This window comes from Sparus aurata, chromosome 13, assembly GCF_900880675.1.
Source record: "Sparus aurata chromosome 13, fSpaAur1.1, whole genome shotgun sequence".
NCBI classification, from domain to species: Eukaryota; Metazoa; Chordata; class Actinopteri; order Spariformes; family Sparidae; genus Sparus; species Sparus aurata.
In genome coordinates this window covers 419114-440670 of record NC_044199.1, presented here as the reverse complement: position 1 = coordinate 440670, position 21557 = coordinate 419114, and the positions used below count along the sequence as shown (strand labels likewise).

The 21557-nt window shown below is 42.5% G+C and overlaps 1 protein-coding gene across 1 annotated transcript in view; it reads right to left on the bottom strand.

The window, feature by feature from the left end:
• Positions 1-21557, bottom strand: part of gabrb2b (gamma-aminobutyric acid type A receptor subunit beta2b) — a 61520-nt gene that overhangs the window by 14336 nt on the left and 25627 nt on the right. Inside the window, exons 4-5 of the mRNA XM_030438287.1 lie at positions 16779-16999; positions 5217-5299 (exon numbers count right to left, since the gene is read on the bottom strand). Coding sequence (XP_030294147.1) covers positions 5217-5299; positions 16779-16999 — 304 coding nt within the window. The remainder of the gene's footprint in view (positions 1-5216; positions 5300-16778; positions 17000-21557) is intronic.

Sequence of the window (21557 nt, the reverse complement as noted above, 5' to 3'; positions counted from 1 at the left end):
TCGGCGGTGGGGGAGCAGGTGGCAGCTTGCTGAGCTTTGTTTGTTGTGTGTTTTCTTCTTCAGCTTAAGATATTTATATTCAACTTGCCAGGACCTGTTTGTTTCCTCGGTTTCCTTCTTTCTCTTTGATAAATGCCACCTCGATGTATCGAGTCCTGCTGCTTCCAACAACATCCACGGTAAGTTTGCTCTGCCGAACAACACGTACAGCTCTTTAAATGAGGTTTCAGCATCCTCCAAATTGACCAATATTCATTTATATGAGGGTTTGCATGTTCGAACACTTCTATAGTAAAGGTCCGGTTTATTTTTGCTAACTAAAACTACTTGGTTATGATTAGTCATCATCAAAATAAACCAAGTTGATGGTTGTAAAGACACAGAACACAAACTGCAGACCCCAGTCAGCCAGGCGTTAGATCACACACTGTTTATAGAATCATTTGTTAATCTAACTCATTCTTTATTTAATATTCTTGCAATCCAAATATGGGTAAGCAATTTGTGAATCTACCAAATCATCAGTCACAGGCAGGGAGGGAAAACTCTGCAGGCTATCCAGGATGAATCATTTACACGCCTCCATCCCGACCGCTGTAAGAATCGGCTTTTCTATTTTCCCTTCCTTTCACTCTCATTCATTTCAAACATGCTGTACACGGTCAGTATCTGTGTGCTTTGAGGTTTGACTGCAGTGTCGACCTGACGCTGCTCTCTCCACACTCAGTGCAGCTTTAACATCCTGTCTGGCCTGAGACCTGTTTGTGGTATTTATTCACTTACTGTACCTTTAATTCAACACGTCACTTGGAGCAACAACACTGACTGGAAAGAAGCCAACAGAGAACATTCGAAGAGACGGGACGGGACAGAAAAAGAGGGATGGAAGCACGAGTAGAGACCAGGACAGTGAGAAATAACTCAAAAATAAACTATTCAACCCAATAAGTGGAGTCACTGAAGGCAACACGAGACAGTCCAAACCAGCAGAGATCTCGTGCATGCTGCTGCTCCGAGAGGCCATGAAGAGACAAGCTCACTTATTTAACACCACATCTAATGTAAGCACACACATAGCTGCAATCACTGCTCCCCAGCCAGTGAGTGTTAAACAAGCCTGTCAACAGATGAACAGAGGATGATGTGTGTTTGAGGTGAAGGCCTTTATAAACAGCAACATGTCTCCTTCAGTCACTCTGTCCACCATCCCGCCTGAGCCGCGTTCCAACAAGTTTAAATGGTCGTGCACAGTCAGAGGTGGCAGAGCAGCGACACGCTGCATCATCGTACCAGAAGCTTTTTCCAATTAAATCTTATTAGGCTGTTTTTGCTCTTAAGAAGCTTTAGATGAAAAGTGAGCAGTCCTGTAGTGTCAGCGTGAAGGTCACCCTGTCAATGACAGTACCAACACATTTCTGTTCTGATGGGTTTTTAATCTCTCCCTGGTCTGTGACCTGATGTGCAGCAGCCATGTTTCTAAATTTAAGAACCAGAAAATGAGTCTTTAACTGGAGACGAGCGGCAGAAAATGTTTCCCTTCTTTCTTTCCTTTTTGTTACCAGCAGAGCAGACAGATGGTCTGTATGAGTAAGAATGCTAAATTTAGGGTGTCATGCTTTTGACTCAAGAATGAGAAATGACTGATGAAATGTCGGAGGTCAGTGTGGAGGTGACCTGACTGTGACCCGGTTCACACGTCACCATGAGTCAAAGATGAATGTGAAGTGTTGAGAGTGATGCAGAGAGCTGATGACAGACGGGATGTAAATATGACACACCTCAATTTATCATCATTTCATGCATGGCTGCATCTTTTAAATGGAATTATCTCATCATATAATACTTGAACATTTTGGTATTACAAAGTTTACACTGTGGGTTGAAAATGGCTGTAAGTGGGATATTGTTCTTTTTATTAATTTTAATTCAGGTGTCGGCCAAAATATATAAATTAAACATTCTAGAAAGATTTGAACATTATCAGAAAGAAGGAAGCTAACAGTAAATGTGATGATAGAGAACACAGACGTTCAGAAACAGAATAATTCAAAGTTCTCTGTGCTGACGGCAGTTTGTGTCGCTGCGTGGGTTTGAAATCAGCATGAAAAAAGCCGTCCTGAAAAAACCTTTTTAACCTTTTTGCCTGAAGAGTGCCTCAGATTTTCTTTCTTTTTAGATTTTAATATTTAAATATGTGTCAACAAATAGATTGTGCCTTGCCACAAACCCTTTTTGGATTTGGGTAAACAAACCCTTAATGCTGAAGTGTTAAAAGAATGTATATCTTTGGGGAAATCAGTGAGGGTAAATATCACTGTAGGCTTCGCCAAACATAAAGTGTTTGCCAAATCCATGTTTCTTATCTCAGAGACCTGAGGAACATCCTGTCACACGCCTGTGATGTGAGCAGGTCATCAGGGCGGTGGTGACTAATCTCAGGTTGTTGAGGGGTTAAAGACAAGCGGCACCCTTTGTCACTGGAAAACTACCACGCTGAAAAGTGTCAGGGACGATCAGACCGGGAAGAAGGAAAGGGCCATGATGTCGTGTCTTTAGTGGAGATTTGATAAGTAGCTCTGACGCCGACTAACGACCGTCATCTGTAAAGGAGAAGGGAGGCCGGTGAAGCTGGCCTGAGGTCACCTTGTCAAACCTGTTAGAAAACAAGTTTAATTGGACAGCTGTGAACAGCTCACACACCAGAACGGTTCTCCTCCCACTCCAAATCTCTTTCCCACTTATCCACCACAGCTTGACTCCACATTCCTCTCTCAGGGAAGTTTTCTATTTCTTAAAATATATCCCCTGCCAACAGAACTATCTGGAGCCCAGATGGCCTCCGTGTTTGCTATCAATGATGGACAGAGTGTGTGTTTTGATTCAATATGAACTATCAACAAACTATTTTTAAAAGGAATGCAATATGCAATATGCAATATGTAATGTGCAGTATGCGGTACAGTTGGAGAGCCTTATGTGCTCATCATGCACCAACAAAACACATTCTAGTCCATTAGCTGACTGTTGTACAATAGAGCCTTCATGCATTCCTGTAAACACACTCTCACACACTCAGCAGGCTGCTGGACAAACGGCCTGTGTCTGGGTCCAGCACACTCTGTAAAGTGGATATGGAGCTGTGTGCATCATTAGCCTTGGATCCAGACAGTTCCATTTAGAGGAGGGAGAATCTCTGGAGAAGGCGATCACAGAGGTTCCAGGATAATATCTTTATAACAACAACGGGAATGTGAAAATCCTCAAAGCAGGTGCTGCTACTACAAGAACACTGCTGGCAAAACGTCAGTGTTCATTATAACTCTGCAATCTTGAGTTCACAAAAACTCTCAAACCGCCTGCTTGGCTCCGTATGCTCCATTTCCTTGTGTTCACCATCAGCAGCTGCAGGCCGTCCAGCTCACTCACACAGACGACTGTGAGTCCTTCTCTGGATGGCAGCAACATTCAGATGCATTGTTTAGTTGTCCAGTTGAGCTCTGACTAACTATCTGCAAGTTTAATCATCTTCTCTTGCAAACAACTTTTATTTTCTCCATGCTGGTAAATAAACGGCGAGCTCAGCCTTCGACCTCATCGCTGCCTTCAGGTCTCCTGTAATGTGCAGCGACGAAGCTGCTGAGGATTTTTGTTTTGTTTCTTCTTTTCTTCAGTCCAGTCAGCTGTGTTGGGACCTGAACTACAGTGAAGTTGTAACGATGAAAGACGTTCATGGAAGTAATGTGGAGAAACTACAGGAATGATAGAGACAGAATGTAACGAGTACACTTTTCAATTACTTCCACTCCACTGGAGGTAAATATTGTCTTTGTAAGACTTTTACTCAAGTACAACGTATATCTTTACTTTTTCTGAAGTATGACTTTTTAAAACTACACTGGTAATAAAACCATTGGAAAATCTTAAATAAAACTGAGGGGGCCGTGAAGAGCCGTTTATATCTTCTCGGCAGAGACCAAAGACAACTTTCCTGCCTCGGCTGGACAATAATATTTATTCTGTTCTAGTAAAAACATACTGTGACCCACAGAATTGTTCTGTTCTGCAGCAGGTTGAGGTTCGGTGCAGCGCCGTGGTGGAAGGTCCGGCTGTGTGGAGCTGCGGTCCATCTGATTCTGCCGTGTTGGTGTTGTTCCGAGGACGTCATAATGAAAGTTCACTTTGTAAGAAAAGTCTTATTCAACACTCGCAAACACTTATGTTTTGGGATTGTAGGTCAGGTCAGTCGTTTCTTTTTAGGTTCATCATTTCAACTTAGATAAGAGGAATGAAAACTACATCTGAGGAAAGCCATCGTGGCTGAGTGGGTCAGTATAAGACTTTAATTCAGGAGAGCAGGTTTGGATCCTGTTTGGAGCGTAACATTATAATGCTCTCTGTTATTTTTACACTGAGCTCACTCTTTTATTTTCCTTTTCTCTGCACTTTTCTCTCCCTGTTTGGTTTAGGAAACTAAAATGTGCCTCTTTCCTACAGTAAACACGTCTTTTCTCCCATGTGTGTATTCTTCTGGTCTTTTTCACACAAGTTGCAAGGCTATGACATCACAACATGACTGGTCAGTTTCCAAGATGACCCTTGAGCAACATTAATAGTGACAGCAGCGCAGTAATATCAGATCGTGCAGTGGTTAAATGGAAGGTGCCACAGCTTGTGACGGACTGCATTAACAGTATTTATCACCACAGCACCACGCACAGTGCACATTACACAAAGCAGTCCTATGGGTGTTAGTAATGGATCATCCACACCGAACTGTGATGAAATGGATCAAAACACAGTGTAGGCTGATTAAATCTATTTTACCTAAATCCCCACAGTCACAGCGTGTGTCTGCCAGTGTGGTGGGAAAATACAATTCTACTTAAATCCAATTTCTGTGCAATAAGAACAGCTGAACTAGTGGAATATTTTCTCTACGGTAGCAAACTCAGCTGCAGGTACATTTATGGGGGTAAGAATGCTTTCACTTTTGCCAAGGGAAATACAGTAAATTGGATGGGAAGGATTAGGTTGAAAATATTAAAATTCTGGGTAAATCCTTGTAGAACATAAAATGTTGGTGCCCAGCGCCGGCCATGTCACACATACTGCCTGACAGCTGACTGAGAGGAGGCTATGCCAGTGTGTAAGGGTGCAAGACATATCAATAAATGACAGAAGAGAGAAACCAACAAAGAAAGGAAGGGATTACTCACAACTCTCTATCTCAAGCGTGCAGTTCTGCTCATCCAGTGGATACCTTCTCAGGTCCATCATACAAGCAGCGGTGGTGGTGATCCTGGAAACAGACACACGAAACAATGATGGAGCTGAATGTTCAGCTCGCAGCTCTGTGGTAGAATTTCATAGACAGCAAATCAGATGTTTGGAATCAGAGTAGGAATGAAAGTAAATCCAGCATCTCTTCTATCAGATGTAAGTGAGGAGGGTTAACCATCGGTCCGTGGGGCCTCGTCTTTACCAGTTCAGTTTTTATCACTGTGGAAGGTTAGAAAGGTTCGTACACATCAACATTTTAGAGAGGAAAGAAATAAAGAAAAAGAAAAAGAAGGTTATTTATTAGACAATACACTCTCCAAAACACCATCCATGGGGTTATAAAATGTCCTGATACGTTTGGAAACGTTCTCCTACATCATGAAAACAGTTCACTGAAATGTATTTCTGCAAACATTTCCAGTGAGAAATAAGTGATGCAGGTTTTAAATTGTTTAAACAGTTTTTGTGCTTTTCTGGGACTTTGTAGAGGAGGTCACGTTGAGCACACCTGGTTTGAATAAAGTAGCCTTCACCTCAAATTCATCAAATAAAAAATACAACCTGACCCGGCCAGAATGAATCACGCAGCTGCTTGGATAAACAGTGAATGTGAAGTGTGGAAATGACGGATCCTGTGGACACTTGATGTTACTGTATGACTACATGTCACAAGCATGGTGACCATTTATTATCCTCAGAACCTCTTTGTGTGACTGAAGGAGTGTTTGAGGGTTTGGGGGCTGGCGGCAGCAGTGGTGGGAACTCCATCAGGGATTACAGGGCCAAAGCTAATCCTTATGTCCCAGTTTTAGCATTGTTTGGATAATCCTGTGGGGTCTCCTGTCAGGCCCCTCCTGAGATGCGTGTCACTGCAGGGATCAAACTCTCTGGGACGGCGCTGGCAGCAGCAGACCAGAGATAACAGAGGTAGTTTTTGAACTCTGACTAATTCATGTCATGTCGCTGTGGGATAAAAGTGTTTTACAACGTGGTGACATCCCAGAGACATTACAGGTCAAAATGAGTGCTTGTATTAATATTAACCACTACTAATATGTCCAGAAGAAAAAATAAAACATCATGAACATCCACTCAGAAACATTTGAATGGTTTTCAGCTAGAAACATCTGGCAGGCCAGTGGTGGCCCACTGAGTGCTGCAGTCACACAAACCTGAAATATACATTCATACACTTTATTTAAGTGACTCAAAGCTCTCTGATATGATTTGACTGACAGTGCTCTGCTTTGTGAACATTGCTGTCGAGTGTTAGATGAATATACAGGAATAATAAAGATCGTGGGAGGTTCTTTTATGTTCTTCTCCACTCCAAAACAAAGCACTTGTTATATTTCCAGTTCTTCTCCGTTAAACTGTCACTGGAGACAGAAGAGAAGGTTCCAGTCCATCTCAACAACAACGCAGAACACAGAGACGTGTCGACTGTAAGGCGATGAAATTATCTTCCTTCTGCATCTCAAGACACCCATCAAGTTTAATGGATTCAACATTCTATAATATAATATGTTTCATACACATTGATAAGCAAATGAAATCCTCTTTGAATGTGATGTGAGATTCTCTCCATCATGTCCAACATGGGACCAGTGGATCCCGACACTGTTCATTTATAATATGTCTCAGAGTCATCATTGACTTAACAAGTTTCATCTCAGGAAGTATTTAAATGACAAATACAAACTATATGATTATATAACAGACTGAAATGGGATCTATGTCTAATCTCCTGCACCTGAAGAGCCACACACCATCACTACCTCAGCATATGGAACCTGCTGAGAGGAAAGATCAATACGGCTGTAGATTATTATCTCCAATTTAACCAGGACAGCTCGGAGGGTGATTGTATAGACTTACACAGAGGCTTTAGGTAAAAGCACAGTGCAGCATAAAAGTGACACCTCAGGCTTCACTATGTGACTTTCCCTGAGGCAGAATCCAATTCTGACATAAAAACGTGCCATAAAGTGGGAAATGGTAAATTGGATTTCAGTCCTGTCAGTGATAAGAGGGAATCTGATTACATTCCAGTCCTGTAGCGTGCAAGAAAAGTGTTACCTTATGTTCTGTTTTTAATTACATACTTATAACTTACTGCTTGTGATTTTAAAACAGAAAAACACATCATGTGTTGAACTAAAACGTTCATGTTCTGTCATCATGGCCTGCAGCCAAATGAGCCGACTCATCAAAGTGTGAAACTTAAATAATGTGTGTTATTGAAACAGGTTGATGGATCTGACACCGAGCCTGTCTTTACTCAAAGAGCTGCTGCAAACATCACCATGAATTCATTTGATAAAGACGAGATACGTCCTTTATAATTCGACTTTCAATCCTGAAGCTTAAAGAATCTGGATTATTCAAAGAATCATTTCTGAAGAATGTAATTCACTCTGCACACTGACAGGCTCCAGCAAGGTAAGTGCTTCTATAACAGCTGCTAACTGCAGTGGCCAAGGTGCCATAACCTTTATTATCCCTATCATGTTTTATGTATATACATATACGTCAGCATTATCCTTCCAGTCACTATCAAAACAAATTGACAGGGATGGATAATAAGGGATAATAACAGCGAGCAAGCATGAGTCGATAGATAAGGTTATGTTGTCCATCAGACTTTGTGGGGGGAACATACGGACGAGGCTGTGAGTAATAGGCTGCCATTCTTTCCTGGCTTTGGTCTTGTGCGAGGAGCTCGACTCCCACTGAGGGAGTTGCCACAGAGCAGCACAGCATGGTGGGTAATCGTCTAGGCACACCTGACAACATAGATACATTTGTGCCAGAGGAGAGGCTCATCTTGAGTCCAATCCTCTGCTACACAGCAGAGATAATCACCCCTGTGTGTGTCTCTCTCTCGATATTCCATTATTCAGACCAGCAGCCACTGCACAGCCAATCTCTTTGCATCTCATAATATAAATGTTCTCTAAAATGCAAGCCATCAAATTGCATGTTAGACCCTGTGTGTGATATCATTTGTTGTTAAGCTTTTCAGATGATGATGCAGCAGTATGAGGGTACTGTCACTGAGCTGCTGTGGTCAGTTTTCTACACCGAGGCGTTCAATTCTTCCTGTAACTCATCTGTGTCCGAGCACCTGAGCTCACAGCCGGCACCGTATGGTGAACAGGTGGGACCACGTCCACCCGGCTCACAACACTCCATGTGGTATCTGCAGTAAATCTGAGGTCAAACAAAAACCACAGCAAAACTCTATAAAAGAACATATTAGTTATTTCAGTATAGATATTAACAAACATCCACAGAACTCTGAGTCAAATAACGACTGTCCACTGGCTGAAGCACAAACTTCAACAATGTGCCAACAGACACAAAGATTTCTTTTTACCTAACCCTGACAACATCTCCTTATCTTTATTTCTTTACTGACGGCCTGTTCTGTTGTCCAGGAATGACTAATTGTGCCTCTACACATGTCCACATGGAGGGACAGAGTGAACAGAAGAGAAGTTTAAAGAGGTTGTAATAATAAAATGCTGTTCCACATCATACACCTCAGGGGATTTCCACCCCTGGAGTGAGACAGAAAGGTTGTCTGAGCCAGAGGTTCAGATGTATTCCCCTTTCCTTTCTTTCTTTCTCTCTTTTTTCTGTCTTTCTGTCTTGTCCCCTGTCTTTTGTCAGCATTTATTTCCCTCTGATGGATTTGCTGCTGGTGATGGGGCTCCGTGGATTCCAAGTGTTTAACCAAGGAGTAAATTGCCGGTTACTTTCTGGCAACTTTCTGATCTCTGTGTCAAGACGGAGGCGGTGGTGTAGAACTGAGAGCAGGAGCCTCTGGCAGAGTCTCCACTACCACTGAGGAGAGGAAAGGTTCTGCATGTCTGTGTGGGGTCAGGCTCGTGTTTGTGCTCCTGTACATGTTTGTTATGTTGCTGTAACCCTCACACTGTGGATGTGTGTGTGTGTGTGTGAGTGTGTGTGTGTGTGCGTGTGTGTCTAAGTGCCTGACTGTGTTTGCAGCTGTCTGGCTCTCCATTTACCCACACATACTTTGCCACTTGTCCCATCCATTACATGATGCACAGCCACATTTCTTGCTCGGTCTTGGTCCTCGGTTGCTTGGTTACTGCCTGAGGACACTGCCAACCGCACCGACTGAGCCCCATATGTTGCGTCACCTGCAGTGGCCCTCCACATTCACCCGACTGTGCTCGGAGACTCCTTTCCTGAATGGATCAAACTTGTGAGGTCAAATCAGGGCCAAGTGTCCTTAAGGGATTCCAGCAGTCAGTGGGACTGAGGCCAAGTGAGCGCGTGGACTGCTGCTAACATACTCTGAACAGACGTGCTCAGTGGAAAGTAACTAAGTAGATATAACTTTATATTAAAGTGATTTAATTACAGAGTATGTGCTTGGTCACTTATTACTGCTGTCAACTGATCCTCATCCCACTCACACAAGTGTCCATCGCAACAATTGTGGTTAGGGATGGGCATTCGATTAAATTGTCTCAATCGATTTAGCGATCGATTTTCGATTAATCATTAATATTTTTATATTAAAATGTACTATTTATAGGCTATATTCAAAAGCTGCTAGTTGCTGATATTACCCGATATAGATACAGTGCAAATCCGTCATTTATGGCCAGCTGGAGTGTGTGTGCAAAGCAGGCAACGGAAATCCAGTTCACTCTGGTGGGACTGTTGGCAGCAACGGTATTGGCTGCGTTGTCATGAACGCATGCAATAACACAGTCTTCAATCTCCATTGCTCTACAGCCTCATTTATTTTCTCAGCGAGGTGGTCAGCCGTACGCCGGCCTGGTAGGCTTTCTGTGAGCAGGACCGCTGAGTTCATTTGCCAGTCATCGCTGATGTAGTGGCAGGTGATGGTGATGTAGCTCTCAGCTGTTAAAGCGGTCCAGCGGTCTGTGGTAAGAGCAACTTTTCAGCTGTGCTCAATTCTTTTAACAGCTCTTGCTTCCGTTCTTCGTAGTGAGTTTCTATCAGTCTGGTGATGGTACGTCGTGACGGAACGTGATAGGCTGGTTCCAATAAGTTTATCAGTTTTCGAAAACCTTCGCCCTCGACAATACTTAAAGGCAGCATATCCATCTCACTGAACTTGCAGATCCCGTGGGTAATTTTCTCTGCTCGTTTTGCATCGCAGCTCCTCCGTGTCCATGCTAACACCGAGTTTATGCTAGGTTGAGACTGAGAGCAGGATGCACCGCCACTAACCAGAGTCGGATGCGCGTTGTTCAAGTGGTACATCATTTACTCAAGTACTGTGCTTATCAGAGGCAAATATCGCACTCGCAGTGCCACTACATTTGATAACTTTAGTTACTTGAAGCTTCCACACGTAAATGTATCATCAAAGGTTAGAATAATATAATTTAAAGGATGGATGGTGGATGGATTACACGAGGACAGGACTCAAGGAGACGCTGACGAGTGACTTCTTCAGTCGTTCAGGTACGAGGATGTGGCAGGAAGTAACCGCTGTCACACCGTCTGTGCATCTGTGTTTGAAATAATTTTAGTATACTGTTCTTTGACAGAATATTTTTATTATTTGTATTTATATTCTATTTATTACTCTGCAGATTCAGATGTTACAGACAAAACACTGGATAGCCTTCTAACCGCCCCGACTCATCACACTCCAAGCTATCGCTCCTTTCATAAGGTATAAATACCTTCTGCATTCAAAGCAGTCATTGTAACACTGTGGAACATCCAGTAATGCTTCCATAAAGGATCTTAACACCTTTCTTACATGGCCTGCAGAGTTCTATCAGTATCATTCAGAGACACTGAATGTGCTGCGTGCCAGAAATACATTACTTGATATTTAGGATAATGACAGCATCCAGAGAGCACTCGTCCCCCGGAGCCAGCTGGTTCCCACCTACAGCCGACCAAGAAAACATAGGGAGTGAGATGCCCACGGAAACAAATCACTTGGATGCCGTAACACTAATCACATATTCAACAGGAATCACTGCGGTTTAATGTTGGAAGGCAAAATGTTTCATCAACACGTTATCGTTTAATAAAGTCAGATAGCACTTGCTCATTTCTCTTCTTAATGGGGAGAGACGCTCTTTGTTCATGCAGTCGTACTGCGTTCTCCCTCTGCTCACTAATCCTCAGTGACAAACACACGACTCGGTTCAACATTCAGCTCGATCCTGCAGCAAATAACCTGATAAAGAACAACGGCAGGACCGGCTTCAATGTGCCGTCTCAGGTCGACCCGGCTGAGAAATACAGAGACGCACGTTTGTTGTTTATCAACTGCTTTTGCATTCCTGTCTGACTTCCTGAATCCACTTCCTGCTGTTTGCTGTAGTTTCTTCACTGGTTACAGAACGTCCTTGAAATGGTTCTGAAGATCGATGCTGGGCTGTTAGGAACGATGTGAAGAGAGAACGCCACTTTGTATGTCAACAGGATGTGAGCATGGAGCTGTTTGCCTTTTAGCCGACATAATGAAACCGCGGGGTGAATTGGAAGTTGAATGGCAAATACAGTAAGTGTGTGCGTGAATATTCATCAGCTGTTTGTACATTCTGTGTGCAGCGTTCTCTATTATCAGCATCGATGGACTCGCTGCATCCAATTACATTTCCAATAAAGTGCCTCAATGGGAAGATTCCCCTTTTCAACAATGCATCTGGCTGTTTGTGTTTACAGATAATGTGTCCAGAATTTCCTTATTAAAGTATGAATAGTGTGTTTCTAAGAGCAGAAACGGTGAACTGTGATGCACAGGCTGCTATAAGCAGCACTACACTGTCGACCAGCTGAGAGAAGAGGCGCTGGTGCCATTCTCTTCTTAAAGTCTGATCTTAAAAACATGTTTTTTAAGTTTTAAATCAATACGCAGTTTGTCTAGTCTGAGGTTGCTTCCTGACGTGTTGTTTCCACTCCTTATAAAGCACCTTTTGATTTCATTCAGCTGTCACAGAATGTGGAAGACAGTCCTCAGAGTCAGACATTCCTACTTTTCACAAGAGTTAGATGCTGTAAACATCTCTTGATAAATAACACACTCTCCACACGCCCAACACTTCACTACAGCGTCTTCGTGGTTTCCTGGCAGCCTCACGGTGAGACAGGAAGTCACGACACCTGGCTGTCTTTCACCTGCAGTTCCAGCACATAAGGACTGAATAACAATCGTTAGATTTCTGTTTGTGTGAGACATGATTTGTTTAGTGATCTCTACTGAGCCACGCTAGCTGTTTGTACAGTCCTTCATTCCTTTTACAAATCTATGCTAATCCTGGCTTTCTCTCCGCTCCCAGTGCACGTGAAGTCAATGTTCTCGTCTGATAAGTAAATGAGAGTTGTTCTGAAGCTATTGCCTTAAAGGGTAACTCCACCAACTTTACACATCGCCATGTGTTTACAGTGCTTGTGGAGATTTACGGCACATATCAAGAAAGTACTTTAACACCTTATGTGGCTCCAGAGGAAGCTGCATGTGATCCGATACATGATCTCCACCACTGATGTCACTCTGGGGCTAAAGTGCATTGTGGGTAATGTAGGCGCCAGGCTTAAAAAAGGAAGAAGAATGTGTCAAATGAAAGAAAAGGCGATCCGATTGTGCTGTAACGATTTTGATAATTTGTTTTGAACGGTTCATGAGTCCGACAGTGTTACCAGATGACTGCTGTTCAAAACGTGATGCCTACATTACCCACAATGCAATTTAGCTACTGAGAGGCATCACATTACATACAGCTTCCCGTGCAGCCGCAGAAGGCTTCATACTACTTTGTTGACTTATAAAGAAGAGTTTCCCTTTAATGTTCAAACAAATCACAAAACTTTATCTTTGAGTTTAGATGCTGAATATGATTTACAGCATATCATAATAATATATATGTGCTTATAGTTTAGATGTTTCCCACATGAATGTTTTCTATGTCAAAATAACAATTATAACACTTTTCAGTGTTAGCAGTGACGGATGTGTGGAGGGACTCACAGAGCGTGTTGTTATACAAGCGCCTGATTTTTGTGCTACGCTTCTGTCTGCAATAACCCAATTTTCATCTCAGGGACCATTAAAGTTTCATGTGGTCTAATCTAATTTATTGGCATAATAAATTAAATAAGTACATAATTTGTATTAGGCTTTCAGGGGACAGTAATATGCTGTATCTGCATGTGCTGCATGGATTTGAATGCACTCACGGACATGCGCAAGATCCCATGACCCATTTTGGGATTTGTAAAAATCTGGTCATCCTACTTACATGATATTGAGTGTCAAGGGTGATGGATTTCTTTTCCCAGTTTCAGTCTAATCCCACTTCATCCAAAGTAATATTTGCACTGACTTTGTATCATAGCTTCTGCAGTGAACGGAGAATGTGCAAACCCAGATTCCAAGTGATTATGGATTTTTCATTTGCATATTGGATTAAATGGTTTGGTTGATAGTGTAGGTCATCCATTTTAACTCAGATGACCCGACACAGAGATGATTTGTATAATTTGAGTTCTATTTCAGAATAATCTGACCGTCAGAATGTTCTGGTGCCGCTCTAGCCTTCTTCTGTGTGCTGTGTCTTCTTTTGTTGTTCCGGGAAACGAGCGCATGTGCTCTGATGTGATGTGAGACACTTTGACGCACTGATCGAGTAAAGTCTTATTAAGCGTAATATAAGTGAAGTTGCTATGGTACCACGTTGATGTCCCAGGGGAGTGACAGTATTCAGGGTACAATATGTCCAGGATGTTGTTATGTCCCACTGCAATAAACCTCAAAAAGATTCAAAACAACAACATCATCAGACCGCTTCACATTCTGTCAGGCTGTGTGCTGGATGCTGTGTGGACTTTGTACTCTGACGCATTACGCTTTGCTTTTCATCAAATCAAGTGTCTGCAAATGTGTTAAATGCTGCTATGATTCTGGAAGAAAAGTTATTATTATAGAAAATATATCAATGATCATAGAAAACATAATTCTCTAACATCTGAATATAATTCACTTCGGCATAATTGGAGTGTTCAGGTTCTTTGCACTGAGGATCTGATCGGATTGCTGTGCTTCTGTTTGGAACAAAAGGCCTGCAGTGGGTCAGTTCAGGATGGATTCAGGATCATTCAGGAAGGTTTTCTTCTTTCTTTTCAAACTCAAGAACTTAACACGTAAAAAGTAAAATGTGACTGATTGTGTTTGTGAGGGCAAAAGAGCTCCATATGTATGTTCTGTAGGCTGTAATTACAGTTGTCTCTTTATTTATCTCCTGCCTTTCTCAAAATAATTTCACTCCTCGTCCCTCTCCTTCCCTTCCCCTGTACTCTTACTGTACCTACTTACTATTTGGTCTCCATTCAACTTCTGTCGGATGTCGGCAGAGCTGTTTCTGACGTGGAAGCAGTAAAAGAGACTCAAACATCCTGAACACTGTGACAGGTCAGTGGATGAGTAATGGAGACGGACAACACTGATGAAGAAGACCGAAGAGAACAATACTGAAAAGGTTTCCGTCTAATCCCTCTTTAAAGCGCTCTCTCTTTCCTTTTTTGTCTCGCTGTCTTCCCCCTCTCTCTGTTTAATATCAGTCTCCCACAGCGGTGCCAATGTGCTGCCGTGATGGCTATTAAGACGTTATGGTTTTCAATAACTTTTTATCGAGTTGGGGCATTAGAGGCCTATTTGCAAAATGAACTGATGAGGCATCAGTGAGGTGTGAGAAGTGCACTGTAATCATGTTAACTTTGAGAGGTTGGAACTCAGTGGAATGGCTCAATCAATTTATATTGCCCGACAGGGGATAGTATCTGGCAACTGGAAACCAGATGGGACGTGTCATATTAACATATCAAACATGCAAAAGAAGTCAGCTGAGGAAAATATTCCAAGAATGGCCTCCCTGAAGGATGTTCACACGGAAATCAAACCTGATGTTTTTGTCAAAGTCGAGTCTTTGTAGCTTTGAATGGCTGCATGCTGAGAGCTGACACTGTCTGAGAAATCCATCATCCATCATCCATCAAGAGACCTCAACAATTACAACCACAGGCCTTTTGAAATTGTTCTGTTTTAGGGAGAATGATTAGATAAATGGATGTTTCAGTCATCCCACGATCCAAATACGACTCAAATCGCAACTAACGATCTCTGTTTCAGTCAACAGTAATGTTAATATGATTCATTATGAGTAGTTTCTCTCATTGAAAGCAAGAATAGAAGGTCTTTCTCCTCTCAGCATCTACAGGGACGTGTCAGGGGATGTATTTGATTGACAATGGCACCATCAAGCTAAGCAATGATGGAGGAACGGAGAAAAACAGGAAGCAAACCTGTTCCGGAAGCTGAATGGTTCAAAAGCCAAAGACAGACTGTAAATGTCAGTGGACCTCTCCAGCATCTGCACTCACCATAATAACATTTGCAGAAAAGGTTTTGAGCCATTTAACACCCAAGAAAGTAGATTTTTGAGTCTCACTTTGCATCAGTATTGGACAAGTTGGGAATTCTTAAAATTGGACCTTTAATGTGCCACAAATTATCCTAAACTATCCTGCAAATGTACACTGCACAGCCCGCGGTGTGATGGTCCCTGCTCGTGTTTTCTGGGATGTTTGGTGTCGGTTCATTTGGCGTGCTGTGATTTGAAGTTAAGAAGGAAACATGAGCAGAAATGTTGTGATTGAAAATGTTGTGCTGCTGTGTGACGATGTGGTCCGCCTCTGGTGGAACAAACTGCTCTCATTATATTTGCAGGAGTTTTCTTTGTGGCCTCTCTCCAGCTTCAAGCAGCATTCTTAGGACCAGATGACACTCTGAGGACTTCTTGTTTATTCAGTCATAGAATTAAATACGTATTTCTGAGTTTGTAATATTACCTTATCAGAAATATAAATGTAACCTTTCTGAGTTTAAATTTATCTCCAAAACTACATAGTGCACCTTTAAAGTGTAAATCCTTGGATTGATTGTTTTGAGATAATTTGTCTGTCTAGGGATCTGACTGCTTAATGCACAGATAGAAGGGCCAATCAGGAAGCTGGACAGCATAAACATTAACATACATGTAATTATTGTGGGAGTCTATTAGATTTTTCAATTTTAATTAATTTCAGTAAAACTTGAAAACAGTTTTTTATGGTTCTGCAGAAGATTTGAGCCTCACAGGAGCGTTAAGTTGCACAACCTGTAAATGAGGACAGAAGAAGTTCAGGTCATCAACATCATCATTTTCTCTTGGGGGCAATATTGTCCCTCACATCAGTGCTTTTTTTCATCTGGCTCTAACGAGCTAATTACTGACTCAGTCCGACGCAGCAGTCATTGACTCAGTGTTGTATTACTGTAACCTGCTGGGAAGTTTGCTGTTTTTCTCCCAGGTAAGTTCAGGTGTGTTTGATATTACCTGACAACAGATGAAGGGATTTCACATGTAAATATCAACACATAGATCTTGTTGTGTGCTCAAACGTGTTATTTGAAGAGATACAAATCTCACCTTAGGCCGTACAGAACGGTGCCGTCCGGGTGCAGCCGGATCATTCTATTTTTCACCGTGACACCGTGAACAAACGACTTCTTGTCGTTGAGGAAGTAGGTGTCGGGGACCCAGAGCTGGTCAGCCACCCGGTTATCTAAGGTCAGGTTGAGAGGGATCTCAGAGTACGACAGCCGCTTGTCTCGCCAGGCCTGCTGGAAGTACATCGTCAATGTGTAGTCCTGAAAGTGCACAGAGAGAGGGCAAGAAAGGACAGAGAGGGGAAGAAGGGAGGGAAAGAGACAGGACGACAGAGAGAGAGGGAAAGAGAAAGAGAGAGGAGGACGGATGGCAAAAAATAGAGATGAGATGGAGAGACAAGAGAGAGAGAGAGGGTTACCCCAAAAAGTAAGTATTTCACACAGCTGCTCCACTGCAGCCTCTCAGATGAGACTGGACGAGGCTTCAATATTGGATGAAGTTCACTTAAAAGCAAATGGAACAGTAGCAGTACAGAACTCTCAGCACAAAGCAGTGGGGAATATTGCTTTTCATAGAAACATGAGGTTAAGACAGACAGTGTGAAAGAGTGTGTACGTGTCAGTGAGGGGAAAAGAGACCGAGACAGATGGTAAGGGTTGTGTGTGTGTGTGTGTGTGTGTGTGTGTGTTAATATATAATAAAATGGTGTGTGTGGCTCGTTCGGTTGGTTTATTGTGTGTGTGTGTGTGTGTGTGTGTGTGTGTGTGTGTGTGTGTGTGTGTGTGTGTGTGCGTGGGTGTGTGACACACATACAGAGAAACGGACCACATGTTCCAGACAAATGAAAATAACCTCCGAGCAAAACCTTCAAAAAATCTGTTTTGCTAAAATATCTCCTATATGCTCTATTTGCTTTGACAGTTTCTGTCTTTCTGGGATTAGGAATTGTTTGTGCAGTGGGTTCACTATGTTGCACTTGCATAACATATTCACATATTTGCTCCGGTTTGCCCTCCCAGAACTAGAATGTAGATGAACCCCTCGCTTCACATCCAGTCGTGTGCTGACAGCTTGTAGCCTGTGAGGCACTTTATATGTCCGCTTTACGTAGCGGACTGAGACATGAAATAATGTTGGACATAGGATGCATAGTTCTTAAAAAAGGAGGAAAATAAACAGTGTATGCAATGAATTAGTTCCTTTCTAACAAAATCAGAAAAGTCATGAGTTTATTATGGAAGGAATGAAGATTAGCATGCAGCAGTGTTACTGAGGCAATCTAACATCCTGACGGTTTACCTTTATGAAAATCATACTCATGTTCACATTGCCATCATTTATTCTGATGACTGGATTGCTTGTTGAGTTTTTGAACACTAGTTATACGACAGCAATGAGTTAATTAAATTAACTGATGCAAGTTTCCAAAGTCTTAAAAAATTAATAGAACATTTGAAGGCACTGTCTTTTAAACTGTCAAAATGCCTTTAATGTCCCGACATGCTCATGTTAGACCTTAAAAACAAACTGATGCATTTTGGCATCAAGCCTTCATCAGGTCTCAAGAAGCAGAAGTCCCACTGCATGAAAAGATTTTCGTCAGTATGCGGCACTGTAGATTGACGTGGAATTTCAGGTTTGCGACTGCACACGGCAATTTGCAGGCAACACCGAAAACTGCCATGAATTGTCGGAAATTGACGTGGGCCTTGCTTGGCAGTTGTCCCCCAATGACCCCCCTCCCCCTGATTCTAGGGGAGACTTTAACATGTAAATGAAAATGCTGTGAGCTATACAAATGCAAATCAGGGTTGCAGGGGGAGTTTTACCCAAGGTGACCTTTTTCTAAAAGGTGTTAACTTCATTTTAAGAAAATCTTTGGTATAAATAGATGAGGCTCAGTAGCCTAATTATAGACCCTTATATTTGAGCTTGAATTGATTTATTTAATGAACGTATGCTAGATTAGTTACTGTGTATGTCATTAGCAATGGCCAATGTTATGTAAAAAAGATTATTTATTCTTTTCTCTCTCTCTCTCTCTCTCTCTCTCTCCTGGGAACAAGTTAAAGATAAAACGCCAGTTGTTAAGAAGTTAAAATTTGCATGAAATATTTTGAGATAACCAAGATATTAAAATGTAATAATTTCTATAATTTCATGGGTTCTGAATGTTTTAAAAGCAGTTGAAAAGTAATTCTTATTACGTGTGAGAGTTCATGACCTGTAAGAGTTTTTACACTTCCGGGTTGACCGGAGCGTGAGTGACGAGGAAGAAGGAGCGGAGAGTTAATGGCGTCGAGCAGCTAACAGTGGACTGTGTGTGTCGTCAGTGTCGTGTTTTATCACTAACAGACTGTGAACTGTTGTCGGTCGACGTGCTGTGAGTTGGACTCTCCATCGCAGTCGAAGTGTTTGTGTTTTAATGGACACGAAGCAAGTTCGGCTAAGCTAGCTAGCAGGAGCTAAGCTAGCTAGCGGGAGCTAGGCTAGCGGCCCGGCCATTGTCGAGAGAACGTCTGCGCGGACGGGAGAAGCTTTGCCGGGTCGCCACGAAGAATGTCGCCGACGGACGGAGCTTCGCTGCCGCAGAGGGACACGGAGGTTTATCGCTGCGAGCATTTTGTTTTGACAGACTAACCTCGCCTCATAACGAGGCCGCGACCTCCTGTTAGCTCGGAGCCACATCTGCAATTCCAGATTGACACGATGCCGATAATGACGCCATTGTGTGTAAGTAACTGTTACTTTTTCCCCACCCTAGTTTGAATTTACTGCGACTTACGTTTCTTTATTCATACCACTCTCTTTTTAATTGTTTTCCAGCTGTCTGTAAGACATTACGAGACAGTACGCAGGACAACAAACGACCGGATCTTCAATCGCAGGCTGAAGCTGTGAGGAGTTCAGCTCGGAGTCGATCGAGGACAAAGAGGGTAAGATTTATTAGATTAGATCCGTTTTTGGTCAATGTGACTATTATTCTATTAAATAATATATGCGTTGTATCCATGCGCAGTACTGATCGTCTTTATTGATTGTTTTTACAGCTGCTGGAAGCGAGACAGAGTGCTAGCTGAGGATGAGGTGGACCTTTGGAAGTGCGCCGCCATGGACCTGATGTCTGAGGAGGAAGACGGCACAAGATGGCGGGTGTCTGGATGGATTGTGCGACCTCCGTCCTTTCGCAGCCTGGAGCTCACCGAGCTCTGCGCCACACTGCTGTCACATGAGAGGCGATTCCGGAGTACAGGGCAGCACCACAGATGTCTGCAGAAACAGACACTTCGCGCTGCTGTAGGATTTTGGGCCTCTTGTGATCTTCCCGTTTGTTGTGTGGGCAAATTATGCTTTGTACATGCTGTGTGTTTGTGCTAATAAAGCTCTGTCTTTGAATAAACACCTTCCTGGCAAATGTTCTTTTCCTCAATACATTCATTCATGTCCTTCATGATATCATAAATGAATGAATAATTAATATAACCAAATATATATATATATATATATATATATATATATATATATATATATATATATATATATATATATATATATATATATATATGCGTGGTTTCGCTGCTATTCATATGCAAATTGAAGCCGTTCGCACCTCCGGGAGCTCCACTGACGTCATGGTTCGTTTCCTACCATTTTCGGCACAGACAAACGTGTCGTTCACAGCCTGCAAATTGTCGTTAACTGCCGAAAATTAGGGAGATTTCCGGGCGTTTACCGGGACGAAAATCCCACTTTTCATGCATCCCTCATCTAAACACAGAAACACTGACAGACCACCTGATATACAGCTCACTACATTCATTTTAAAAACCTTCAGTGTAGTGAGATCATACGAGGACACAGTTTCTGTAGTTTCTTTATGATGGCACACAGGAAGCCTGAAATACATACAGTACATTAATAATTGAGAAACAAATAGAGGAAGTTTGATAAGTTGCAGTAGAATTCCCTGACGGTAAATCTGGGACAGGATGAAACAGTCAAGCCAGCAGTCAGGCGCTCATGTAGCTCACTGAGGTGAGACGCCCACCAATCATCCATGAAAAATGAAGTTAAATAAACTTGCTGTCTCAGGGAACTTTTTTGTCATGACTGGCACATCCACATCCTGGCAAAGAGGCTGAACATGCATTTTTGAATATGCCCGTCGGCTACAGATCTGACATCCCACAGCACCTTGGGAACTGGAGGCTGGGATACTGACTAGATGGAGTCAGGGAAAACAGGAGCAGCTTTCTGCACCCAAGTTCTTGTTTGACCTAAATGGATTTTGTCACGATGCTGTTGTTGTTTGCGCCTTATTTGGCTTGGGGAGCTGACAACCACGAGACTGAGAGTTGTTTTTTTTTCCCCAAATACATAAATAGCATAGTGGCAATTCCGGCGTTCAGCACTGTAATTGGACTTGGAATGGGAAGAGACTGGATCTGGAAAATCCAGGGTGAAGTGCTGTGTGGGAGTTTCCATCTTATAGGCCCTCTTTAAGAAAAGGAACGAGTGAGCGCCTTACTTAGGTGAGTTTAAAGAAAACATGATGGGGTCTGTAGAAGCTCCATGAGGTGTTTAGGACTGACACAAAAATTAGGTTGCATATTTCAATATATGGATTATGACATGCCAAGTAATAAAATGAGGGGCAATTCACTTTCCCAAAGGCCTAACCCAAAAGAACCATTATTGCCCTGAACAACATCATGAAGGGTTTCTGCTGTGGGACAGACATGATTACACATGCAATTTTATATATGTGAAGACAATCTGAAGGGCTGTGGAGAACAACACAGGTCTTTCTTTGCTGCA